General features: G+C 43.2%; 2 protein-coding genes across 6 annotated transcripts in view; both read right to left on the bottom strand.

Annotated features, from left to right (window-relative positions):
* The window catches only part of tdrkh (tudor and KH domain containing), a 161,062-nt gene extending 160,801 nt beyond the window's left edge, over positions 1–261 (bottom strand). For 2 of the 3 annotated variants that reach the window (XM_070990752.1, XM_070990748.1), the window contains exon 1: positions 197–261. The gene's annotated coding sequence lies outside the window, so the exon portion shown is untranslated. The remainder of the gene's footprint in view (positions 1–196) is intronic. The other variant, XM_070990747.1, reaches the window with a different exon arrangement.
* An 820-nt stretch (positions 262–1,081) lies between these two features.
* The window catches only part of tmem94 (transmembrane protein 94), a 29,715-nt gene continuing 18,042 nt past the window's right edge, over positions 1,082–12,754 (bottom strand). For all 3 annotated transcript variants that reach the window (XM_070990084.1, XM_070990086.1, XM_070990085.1), the window contains 19 exons: positions 12,155–12,376; positions 11,739–12,051; positions 11,258–11,431; positions 11,013–11,115; positions 10,709–10,917; positions 10,436–10,617; positions 9,702–9,834; positions 9,110–9,225; positions 8,868–8,967; positions 8,562–8,670; positions 8,090–8,279; positions 7,921–7,998; positions 7,723–7,808; positions 7,545–7,626; positions 7,110–7,273; positions 6,799–6,893; positions 6,602–6,695; positions 5,384–5,554; positions 1,082–5,073 (listed from right to left, as the gene is read on the bottom strand). In XM_070990084.1, coding sequence (XP_070846185.1) covers positions 5,001–5,073; positions 5,384–5,554; positions 6,602–6,695; positions 6,799–6,893; positions 7,110–7,273; positions 7,545–7,626; positions 7,723–7,808; positions 7,921–7,998; positions 8,090–8,279; positions 8,562–8,670; positions 8,868–8,967; positions 9,110–9,225; positions 9,702–9,834; positions 10,436–10,617; positions 10,709–10,917; positions 11,013–11,115; positions 11,258–11,431; positions 11,739–12,051; positions 12,155–12,376 — 2,694 coding nt within the window. In that variant the 3' untranslated portion in view covers positions 1,082–5,000. The remainder of the gene's footprint in view (positions 5,074–5,383; positions 5,555–6,601; positions 6,696–6,798; positions 6,894–7,109; positions 7,274–7,544; positions 7,627–7,722; positions 7,809–7,920; positions 7,999–8,089; positions 8,280–8,561; positions 8,671–8,867; positions 8,968–9,109; positions 9,226–9,701; positions 9,835–10,435; positions 10,618–10,708; positions 10,918–11,012; positions 11,116–11,257; positions 11,432–11,738; positions 12,052–12,154; positions 12,377–12,754) is intronic.

Here is a 12,754-nt window from a genome sequence, read left to right on the forward strand (position 1 = left end):
TTTCTCCTCTGAGCTAGCCAAGCTAACATTAGCTAGGAGCGGGTTGTCACATGCAAGCAAGTCAAATATTTAGGAACAGGTAACCAAAGGTCCTTAGCACGCACACATTCCCCGACAATGCAGACTCTGAATGTTTTTAAGGTCTAACGTCATTTACAATGAACAGTAAATTCATGTAATGATGTATGACACTTACACACAAACCCTCGCTCTCTTTCGGATCGACCCTGTCTGCTTCAGCTGTCAAGTTCACCAGAGAACGTCCGAAGAACACCGGAAGCTAGTCTTACATTTAAAGTTAAAACATGCGTATAAGATTAATAACAATGAGAAACAGCAACGTGGCTATTGCCACTGATCAGTTTTCTTACTAAACTGCCACTGAATAGAGTCCTCTCTAAATAATTCACGCGCTGACATTTGTGAAGCAGAAACGTGACCGCAACTACATTTACTTTGAAAGGTCAACCGGAATATTTTTTTCTCTATTCTCTCTACCTTGACAGTTGTGCCAGGCGCTCTGTTGGCAACTTCCTCAGTACATCGTGAGTGGGACCTGAACTACCCGGGGAGACGCCGGATGCGACAGGTTTATGCACACCCAAAAAGAAAGAGAAATTCGTCGAAATATGTACGGCTTCTATAAGATTTGCAAATAAATTCTAGGGATCACAACTGCATTAGTCCTACATAATAAATGCCAAACCATTTTACCAATGAATACAACACAGCGTGAATAGTTACGTTTTCTACGTGCAAACGTTTAGCGCTGCATCAAAGGGGTACTCCAGCAATTTAGAATTATATTCCATAAGGCTGGAGGGCTCACAAGACAGATTAAAAGAAGAAGCTGTCTCTACAAAAAAATGCGGCATTAGAGACTGTTTTTACAGAAGAGTACAGAGGACTGATAGATCACCCAAAGGAGTGTGTCTTTAAAAGTATGTCACTGAAAAAGCAAAACATAACTTAAAGATCATCCACTAATTGAGGGAGAACAAAATCAACATACTCAAAGTACAACTGTGAACTGCATGAAGGCATCCTGAATGTTTGCATGAAACAATATTTTAACACAATCTCATAAATAAAAGCATATTTATTAACATGACATAATCAATACACAAACAAATTTGTCAAAAGGCCAGAACATTGACGCTTTAAAAAATACAAAATATACATTTATGTATCTTGTGAACAACTATATCATAGTCCATCAACCCCCATTCCCTCCCGACAAATCACCTGGCAGAGGCGTCAGCTGCTAGCATGTGTGTGATAATGTCATCAAAATGAGCAGCACGTGCAGTCTCTGCACATCGTACCAGAGGCCTGGTAATGTACAGTATGACGTCCGTGCTTGATTGAGTCCTTTGAGTTGTGTTTAACTATAGATAACATGTACATTGAACAAGACAGAGCATTCACTGGATCTTATTCATGCAGCATAGTCCATATGTTTGTCATGAAAACATGAAACCATAAAACAGTGGAGTATAAAACAGGGCCAACTAAAAAATAATATCCCAACTGTCTTCGTGCATTGTAATGTTTGTCTCCAAACCGCCGTCAGTAGTTTCATGCTGACTGTTCTGTCCGTCCAGAAAGTGATCGCACACATCCCCATTTTAAATGTGGAACTTAAAAAGAGCATTTGCAGCTGGGAACTAAAACAGGCACGCATACAGTATAAAAGCGAGTACAGGTGAAACAGGGCTGCAGCCAGGACAGCAAAGATACTGAGGTCAAGGGTCCAAGTCCATAAAATTAGTTACATTTCTCCTGCTTTACCTATTCTTTTAATTGTTAACGTGCACTCGTCTACAAAATACATGTTGCAAAGAGCATTTACATTTGGTTTTAAAAGCTCCACAGGACCTGAAAAAAAAAATAAATAAAACATCTGCAGGGGAAGTGTTCAGTCATTTCTTCATTTAGTTATTGCTGGTCTGAAAGCAGAGACATCTAAATATACCGAGTCTGGAATCAGCCTGGAAAATAAACCTCCATATTTCCTGAAAAATGAGACCATGACCTCAGTGCCCTCGATGGTGGCTGCAGCCCTGAGGTTAAACCCCAGATGCCATTTTTGATGCCATCTTTAGATTAAGACTGAAAGTAAACAAGAACCGAGGCTGTGCTACCACCAGAAATTCACAGTCCCCAAAAGCCCCACTTCCACTGCGTCGATCAGTTTGTTGCTGTCTGTAAATTTGTTTAGAATGCTGGTGGGCGATAAGGACAAAATCCTCTATTACAACTATTTCTTTCAGAGGAAAGAGGAAAAGAATTTAAAACTGGAAATACGTGGCATGTAATATGTAAATGTGACTTCATTTCCACATAAAGAAAACTTAAAAAATGTTTAAAAAATGTAGGGATATAATACATTTTATAGAAAATAAAATGAGAAACCGATGTCTTGGGGCCCTGACACTTCGTCCAGAAGAATGACTTTCAGTGTTCCATATTCACGTGAAGACATGAATGCATGAATCCACTTCTGAAGTAACGCATTACCAGTAAATACCACCATCCAGCTTGTATTCAGTGGCAATATTAAATCCTGTCCATCTGAAATAACGACAGCACCACACAGAAAGCTGGTTTGACTGAAAAACACCGTCAGTAGTACAGACGTCTGCTGCTAATGCTGCACATGAAGTGTACAAATTAAAAGGCCAGAACACAACAGATTAACGGGAGCACTTCAAGATGATCTCTGGAATATGCTGTTCAACAGATCAAATATGAAATCTGGGGTAATCCTGACAAATTTGAAGATTGAAATCTACTCAACTATTAACTCTTGAAACCAAACAGTATCCTGAGCTCCTGTCTGTTGAGGTGTTGAGAGCTGAAACAGGCAGACAGCACGAGGAGGAAGGCAATAGAATGATATGAAGCACCTTTCAGAAGACTCTGGTATGTCAGCATACCAGAAGAAACATCATTATATATTCAGTAAATCCATCAATTACAGAGGGACCTGCTAAGATTCAAAGGGTTCAAAGTAGCATGCTGGCACATTCTTCAGTTAGATCAATGTGTATACAGTGTATGTCTAAAAATGGATATGTGTTTTATAAAACGTGGCCGATCCCATTCAATCCTTAATCTTCATTCCTTACTGTGTTACAACAGTCAGACCCGTTACAATAATAGAGAACTTTGACTTGCAGGTTACCACAGTGAAGATTAATATGTGGCTCAGAGGCTGAACAACAGAACGGTTCAGAGAGAAAGCTCAGAAAAGCGTCTCCGTCACATTTTTCCCGAGGTAGTGTTCCACTATCCTGTAGATGTTGAGCAATGACCAAATACCTTGTTACATATGGAGCCCCAAAGTTGTCAATATTAAACACATAAAAATACATTAAGAAGCACATTATGTAAAATATAGAAATGAACCAACAATTTGTGAAATAATAAAAAAAATCCAACTGATTATTTCATTGTTTTCAAAGGACACTATTTTTATTATTGCTAAAAATATATTACTGGAAAGTCTGCTTCCATGTATTCTTCCCCAATAACATTTTTACTTCATGATGTCACTTTTCAGGACAGTGGTGTTGGCACCGGCCTCTCACCTGTCATGTACCCCTTGCCTCTCTTAAGCTAGCAAGCTCAATAGCTGCTACCAAATTTAGCCAGTTAGCTCCTGTTAGCCGGAGCAATGGTGATGACAAATTCTGAATCAACCAACTAGAAGCTGCAGCTGTAAATAAACACTGTACACAGAGGAAACTAACCCTTTTTAGCCCTGAAGCCTTAATAAAGCTGCTAGTGCTACCTTCCTAGCCGGCTAGCTAGGTAGGCTGATTTATGAGCTTCGAATCATTAGTCATCATTAAAAGCTGAGAGACAGTGTGAGTGATGTTAGCTATCTGCTGTTGATTTGAGTGACCATAAAGAAATGAGGTAACTCAACAAGCTAATGCTAGCTGCAGCCGTTAACACTGTACTTTGCTAAGCTGCCAGTTAGCAAGCTAGGTAAGTAGGTAGCAAGATCACCTTCTGTGTCTGTGATCTGGCTGTATATACAGCTAAATAGCTGACTGCGAATTATTTAGATTTTAAATCTTTTGTTACTCTAGCTAACAGCAGCTAACTGGCTAAATCTGGTAGGAGTTGTTGAGCTTGCTAGCTATAGAGGCAGAGGGCCATGTGACTGGCTGAAAGGCGAGAGGGCAGTGACAACACCACTGTGATTAAATGTGGCATTATTACGAATGTAAGTGTTAGGGAAAATGCCATTATGAGAGAAAAACAGACTTAATAATTCATTTATTAATTTATTCACTATATTTTATAATGACTTTTTTTATTTATCTAATACTGGAACACTTGGGACTCCATAGTTAGAGAGTACCTGTTCTTTTCTATGTGTTTTTATTTTTAATGAAGATACACTGAATCATGTTAACCTGAATGAAGGCTGGACTGGTGTAATGATACGACACAATTCAAAGAGTTTCCTCAATGACATTGAAATGAAGTTCACAGAAACACCCTTTGAAAGTGAAGCAGCTTGTAGTTGATTGTTTGGGACCCGGGGTATTCCTGGAGATGAGAGCGGCCATGCACAAGTCTCTCAGACGGAGAACAGAAGTGATCGTGAGAAAACACAAACCTCTTCACAAAACATTCCTCATGCCTTTTAAGCTAAAACCAGACAATAAATAGTTGCCTATTTTTGGCTCATTTCTATTCAAAGGAAATCAATGCTTTGGAATTTTTCTTTTCCTGCCCTCTGGATAACCGACAGATTATCAAATGTTTTAAGAAAACAGACACGGGATTTTAAAAACTGAAGTCATGAAGCCCCACCGTGACGTTTGGTTGATATCTGCTCCACTTGATGGTTGCAGTGCTGTTGGGCTGAAGTGTTAACGGAGGGTTCTACAGTGTTTGCACTCTGCCCTTCCTTTGCTTTCCAGAACTGACTGATTGGTTCCCAGTGCTGCCATGACACAAACATCCTCAGAGGGAACGCATCAGAACGGAGAGTTCATCCCCAGCTTTGTTTCAAACTGCAGCTTCTGCCTCTTCTGGTAGCGAACTCGCACCCTGAAGGGGACAGAAAAGATCAAATCAGAGCTGCATTTTTCCATCTTAACACATCCATGTTCTGCATGAGAGAAAATCAAAGACTGCTCTGATCATGAAATAATCCTCAATATTCCAAACTGGTCCCTGCTGCTTCTCCTACAAGACAAATCTGTGATGTGATGCTTTTCCAGCTTCTTTCTGCCATCTGTTGCTCAAGAATCTCCCTCGAGTCCAAGTCACTGAGTTGCAATATTTCTCTTTTATTCTTTTCTGTCACGATTCATCAATCTAAAACTGCTTTTTTTGTCACTTCTGTCCAGTTTCATACCGTATCTCGTGTAGCTTCACCACTTCGTTGACCACTACCACCAGCAGTGGGGACAGAGACACCAGCAGCCAGGATAGCAGAGGTATGTCACGCAAGTTAAAGGTGAGCAGGCTGCCCTGGTGACGCCATAACTGGTAATCCACTGTGGCCTGAACAACCTGGCTGAGCAGACTGGAGGAGAGGAAGAGAGAGAGACAATAAGAAGAAGAAGCCTTTATTGTCACACCACATAGAACATGCACACACACGCCATGCTTGGTGAAATTTCATCTCCGCTTTTGACCCATCCTGGTAGTCCTTCCTCCGCGGCAGACCACGAGCGGTGGGCTGTCATCCAACTCCATGAGACAGGATTTTATAACTCTGGGACATTTCATAGTGACAGTCATTATATCCTCTGCTTTGACAACTGGGAGGTAATCAATAGAATTATGCAGTTTGTGTTACAGTCATCTAGAGGCAATGTCAACTTGCATATATTTGTCTGACAAACACAGTGTGTTGACATGATACTGCAGTGAGTTGCAGAAAAAGTTGAGCTGAGTGAAGGGTTTTTGGTGGTTTAAGTTGCGTTAAGAGCATTCAGGGTAGCTGTGGGGCTTGTGAGTGTGGCTCAAGGGCTGAAGAGACACCACGTGGAGACCACAAGATGCCAGCAGACACCGTTGACAGAAACAGAATGTGAAGCAAGCTAAAAAAGTTCTCCTTTTCAGTAACACACATCTTCAGTGCAAACCTCCTGATCACCACAGCCATGGCATGTGTGTGACTGAAAAAGCTGCTGAATGGCAGCAGCCTCCTCTTTAGTAATGGGACAAGATGAAAGAGAGCCTACTTGGATTACTCTGGTTTTAGAAGCACGCTGTAACCCACCATCACAAAGTGAATGAAAGAATGTAAACACAGTCACTGTGGGGAATAGAATTAAAATACAATTTGGCTATACGATACATCCGTGCTGTGCTGCGGTGATTCAATCAGCAGGTGAAATCTGACAGTGAACTATAACCATTTTTATCTAAAGCAGCCTCTAAAAAAGACATTTTCTGTTTGGTAACCAGTGGGAAGATGCTAAAAACTGGCTTTAGCTCCTTGAATGAACTGAGTGAAATGTGAAACTGAGACATTTGTACAGATGAATTCTACATTTATGAAGGATACAACTGACCAACAGAGTGTAACTCCAGACAGCAATTATCCAAAGGAGATGATACTTACACCACAGGCACAGTGAGACACCACCAGGTATTGCTGAAGGGACTCTTCCTCCACAGAGGCTGAGAGCGGTGGACATAGCTGAGGGAGATCACCACTGAGAAAATGACAGGAGGAGACAGAAGAAAGGGATTGATTTGAAGAATGATAATGACAGAGTCAGAGCAGTGTTTATCTGTCTGTGTGTGAGTGAATTCTACCTGTGTGTAAGGCGAGGAATCCTGCCATGACCTTCTGAGTCAGCAGCAGGCCGTTTGCCAGCTCACCGAACCATTGAGGAGCGTCATCTGAAGAGCTGCAGCCACACACAAAAACCATTCAGCAAAGAGATGAATATAATCTGCATTTTCCCTGCCATCAGTGAGGATTACATAATTCTGTCACTTTCAGCATCAATATCCTGCTAAAATGAACCGTGATACCTTCAAATTACTGTAAATGCATAAGCCTATGAACGGAACAACTGGTGGCCTTATGTCAGAGACACCATCAGAGGCAGTGCAGCTCCTACCTGGCTGTGAGTATACGAAGGCTGGGGACAGTGTTGTTGTCAGCTAAGGTGAAGTTGCTACTTCTGAGGCAGACCTCCTGCAGAGTGAACCCAAAGGCCAACAGGTAGGCACACACTGTCAGGCCAAACTTCAACAGGAAACAGCCAAGGAAGTAGTTCTGGGTCTGATCAAAGAAGAAAACATGGTGAGAGGGTGAGACTTTAACATTTGTTTCCAGGCTCCAGTGACATGAACTAATGTCATTAATAATACTCCTTCTCTACTGATGAACTCATTTAAATCCTGTTAATCAGCAGCAATTTACACTGACTGTTGTATTACTGAAAGAGCAAGTGTGTGTTGTTGTTTTTGTGATTCACAGGGTTGGAAGAAGTTTCCAATATCTCCATACAGCATGAGCAGTATAACACACTGGTAATGATATGCGATCTTACCTTCCTTGGAATTGCATCTAGGTTCTTCCCTGTGGCGACTGTCATGACTGAACTGTCTGGTGGCTTCCCCAGAAGTGACACACTGTCAACAGAAACAGACCATTAGCATGGCTCAATATGCACAAACCAAAGCGCTGCTTCAGACTGTTTTAATGTGTGTCAGTGTGTGTGTCTGTACCTTAGCAGTGGGCAGCTGAAGCAGGACAGCCAGAGGATGTCAGTGGTGTTCATAGGAGGAGGAAGCTGAGCCAGACAGGCTAAGAACTGCAGACAAACACCAGTGCACTTCATTCATCCATTCAATATCATGAATGTCTCTCCATCACGGAAAAGTAAGATGCTGATAAAAGTGTAAACACGACGTCTCCGCTCTCACCTGGATGATGACCAGACTGAGCTGACACTGCAGCAGGAAAAGGAAGCACTTGCGGATGCCGTAGGTTGTGTGTCGTGCCTGGAACACATTCAGCCAAAGGGAGATTAATTCAGAAATGTGACACCCCCCCGACTTATCGAGTGTGTGTGAGGACTTATGTCTGACTCACCTGCTCTATGAGCTTGACCATGCTGACGCTCTCTCCCTGGTGGAAGGTGACGGAACAGCCCAGAGTGTTGAGCTGTCCAGAGAGCCTCAGAGGAGACAGACCTTCAGCTTCTCCGTTAAATCCTCCTCCAGTGGCATAACCAAACGTCTCCCATGAACACTGGGACGGGTACAGAGGGTCCAGAGCGATGCTATGCAAAGAGGAGATGTACAGTTCACATATGGACCAATCAGGATTATATTCTCCTGATATGGAGAGCTGTTTCTGCTTGATCAGTATGTTGCACTGCACTGGTCGTCTATGGGAGAGTTTGGGTTTTCAGTAGCCTTTTACACACGTTAAGAGTCCAAATTTAGTTAATGTTTGGAGATAAAAATCAAGATCAACAATTAATATTACAAATCAACACAATACCAACAATTAATTAATTGAAAAAAATGTTTCGGGATGTAATCTAGTAATGTGTGTATACCTGACATCACTCTGTAGAAACAGACGGCTGTTGCGGAAATTGGCAGAGCTTCCCAGACAGCATGTGACCTCCCTGTTCTCCTGCATGATCTTCATCATCTCACACATGGCTGTGAAAAAAACAAATCCTCTAAGTATCAATATTACTCTAGAGCAAACACTGACTATATCTAGGACAGATAAAGTAAATCAGATGATCATTTCTGTCCATGAAATGGGCCTTGCTGGTTGTTTACCCTGACTTTCCTCTTTAGAATCCACCTCAACAAGCAGCAGACAACACACATAACACAAAGGGGAGACTCACTGTCAGGGGTGCAGTCAGTGAAGAGTGGCACCAAAAGAGGCACATTATCAATGTTCTTCAAATGAGGACGAACCTGGTGGATACCACGAGGTAGCTTGGCCTGGGACAGAGCAGGGACAAAAAAATACGAACAGTAAAAAGACAGAAAAGGAATTAATATTTTCAGACTAACTACACTATTTCAATCCAATGTAGGGAGAACCGAGCAGTGGCTTCACTGGTTCTAATAAAGGTATCGTTACTCTGTTGCAGTCCTCCAGAAAGCTGGGCACATCGCTGTCTGTGGGCTGGAAGCTGGCCAGGTCAGAGTGGGCTTCCTCCTCTGGCAGCAGAGGACCCTCTGCTTCATCCCGGGAATCTGAGTCACATATGAAGACAGCTGTGTTAAGTTTGAGATACTCTCTACAACTCACACATTTTAGAAGAAGTTTTCACAGATTCAGACTTAATTAATTAAGTTAATGTTAGATTTAAGGAATGAGTGTCAACATCCACCTGAATTTGAAGAACAAATGTAGCTTTTTTGGCTTTTAACTCTTGCTCGAGCCTCTGTTCATACTTCAATTGATGAACAGGGCAATGACACGATCACAAGCTAATATGCACTAGATTTAAAGAGCCTCCACAGATTTAGCATTGTACTCCAATAACACTGTGAGACTCGACCATGGACTGTCTCACATTGGTATTCTACTTAGCAGCTAATGTAGCTTGTAGCCTCAATCAGAGATGAGGAGGAAGCTGCAGAGGTAAGCTCCCTTCCTTCAAACTCACTGTAAATGGGCGACACAAAACTAATATTAACCCGAGTTTGTTCACACACAGGTTTGGTACCTTGGTTCAGGTCTTCGTGCAGGGAGCCCTGACTGGGGCTGGATGGAGCGCCATCACAGGGACTGTCTCCATTTGGAGTCAAAGAGATGTGACAGTTCCAGCCTGTCTCTAAGCCCATCTTCTCTGCAAAAACCTGCACAGACACAGTCACATAAACAAGTATTCACACTTTTTTTCATGTGCGGTACACTGCCTGTGACATTTTCAATACAATTTTCAACACATATACACTGTATTTTTGTATATTGTATATATTTTTTTAATGCTGTGACTGGAACTGTGGACTGAAATACGCATCTCTTGTGGTGAATAATGGAAGAAACATGTTGTCAGCACAGACACAGAGACCCCATTTACACCTGGTATCAAAATCTGATCTATATTCAAACATGTCATCCAGATAAGGAAGAGGACACGCTAATGCGAGGTGTAAATGCGCTGTTGTTATTATGTGATTGGATCTGCAAGGCTACATCTGGAGGTAGTCTGGCTCACACTGTGGATAATGAGAATGCATTAAATATACACAGTTTAAACACAAAGGTAAGATTGGATCGTTTCTCATCCGGACAACATATCCAGATATAGATCTCATTTTATTCCAGGTGTAAATGGGATAAGAGACAACAGATTAAAAGGTCCATTTCATGTCCTGGGAGCAGTATCATACCTATACCATTTTGGATAACTAACTTGATACAATCAAATGTTCATATGAGCTTGAGTGTGTTCACCTTGCTGCGGAGCTCATCCTCCATGGAAAAGTAAACAAACCGGATACAAGCTGTGACCAGTGCGTCGATGAGCCGGACTGTGTCCAGCCTTGCCTGGTACTGGGACGACACCATGCCCATGAAGATCTGCCCACTGAGGGCCTGAACACAGTCCTCACGCTCCACACCCTCACCTATACCCTCTGCAGACATGACAGGGACAATGAAAGGAAACGCTGTATTATTATTATTGTCATTATTATTATTTGTATCATTATTATCACTAACTCATACCGTCGGAGCTCCAGCTGTTCCTGCAGGAGTTGTGTTTGATGGGGGTGGTGGAGGGCAGCTCAACTCCGGAGAAGAGGCACGGACCGGGGGCAAGCTCCACACACTTCCCATTCAGTTGGCTGGACAATGATACTTGCATGGGTTTGTAGGCAAACGCTGAGCAGTTGCCGGACAGACAGGCACGCTGGTAGAAATCTAAAACCTTCTTCCTGTGACAGGAGAAACAAAAGAATACGAGTTACAGATGGAAAGACTGTTAGAGATTTGGATGAAGTGAAAATGATGAGTGTGACAGATGCTGCACCTGTCTGAGCCTGAGAGGGGATAGATATCTGTTCCATCCCAGAAGTCAGTGCAGGCCTCCAGGATGAGGTCGGCCGAGCCATGTGACAGCATCTGGACGTTATCTGTGATAGCAGCGCCACGACAGACGGGGTCAATTGGGCAAAAGGAAGACACAGACGAACAATTAACACAGCAAAGTGTGACAAGTACATAAAAGAAAAGAAGAGTTTGCTAATATTATCATTGAAGTGTGTGCAAACTCACTGGAGGAGGAGTCCCGTACGAAGAGGGAGATCAGGTGGGAGATGGGAGGCTGGCGTTTGGTGAAGTAATGCAGACGGCGGGAAGTGAACTCCTTGGTCTTCTCTCCAGACGGCAGCTGGTACAGAGCCAAGTGGTTCTCCTGTTTGAACAGCTCCCTGGCACCAGGAGTGAACCCTGATACACACACACGCAGACACACACACACAAAAGACAAGAGTTTTTGTCTTTGTTTGATGAAGGTCACAAGAGTAGTCATGCCTTTTTTCCCCAATCAAAACTAATGGAGATAGCCTTGTGATATCATCAGGGTGATGAAAAAAGTGGCCCCCACCTGACCCCCTAACCTACAGAGAACATGACGCAACTGATGGCGAATGGTGCCTCTTGTCACCAGTGAACTGGACATCATGTGTTCTCATATGACCCAAAAAGAAAACCCATCAAGCTGTATAGAAAGCCCTAAATAACATTCCATGCTCACCTATGAGCCTGGAGAGCTCGCAGAGCCCCCAGGGGACGTAGACGGGCAGCACGGTGCCGTGGCTCTCCTGCAGAGCCAGGTTGGACAGGTGGTCGGAGAAGCGGCAGAGCTGCTCAGTGACACTGGCGTTGCAGAGGTTCAGCATGATGTTGAGGCCCAGCGGCTTGAGGGAGGGCAGGTGGCACTGCCAGGAGAGGTCATCGAACTGGATGCTGGCCGGGTTCTGCTGGTCCTGCGACAGGCTCAGCATCTCCAGGTGGTAGTCGCACACAAAGTCCTCGGCCTCAGCGTCTGGGCAGCCCATCCCAAAGTCCTGAACACATATGGGACAGGAATGAAAATACAACATCACAACGCGGCATAAATCGTGAAGTCAAATCTTCACACACTTCAGAAGTCTCAGGTCCAGTTTTTACCTGGGCCTGGTCGTCCTCGCCTCCCTCTGTGTCGTGGCTGAAGCTCACGTTGGATCCAGAGTGGTGTTTGGTGCGAGTGTGCGCAGACTGGCAGGAGCGCAGAAGCCGCAGATTGTCAGAAGAGCGGGCGGTGTCGTGTGACGTCTCGCTGGGCTCGGGCCCCTCCCCCAGCTGGATGGAGGATTCGGTTGGTAGACAGAGCAGAGCCTCCACCTCCTGGGCCTGTACAGTGGTCACAACTAGTCAGGAGTGGATACAACACTGTGCATTATCAGGTGATGAGTAGCCAAATTTCAGCTTCTTTTAAAAATAATAGACTGCATCCTAACCATAATTATCATTATAGATGTAGTATAATTTTTCTATTTGATACGTGAAGAATTAATATGTGAAGAATCAATATGTGAAGAATCAAGTGTAACACTGTAAGCTAATGGTAAACAATAGTAGCAGCTCTATGAAGTTTGATATGATAAGAGTAGCTCTGTGCAAGCCTGATATGATAGTAAAAAATAATTGCTGTTTGCTTAAGTGAAGGAAGAGCACATGAAAGGCCAAGATGCCAGTGCAAAGATAAGAAGGGAGGTTGCTGTGCAGCGA

This window comes from Chaetodon trifascialis, chromosome 21 (assembly GCF_039877785.1).
Source record: "Chaetodon trifascialis isolate fChaTrf1 chromosome 21, fChaTrf1.hap1, whole genome shotgun sequence".
Classification (NCBI taxonomy): Eukaryota; Metazoa; Chordata; class Actinopteri; order Chaetodontiformes; family Chaetodontidae; genus Chaetodon; species Chaetodon trifascialis.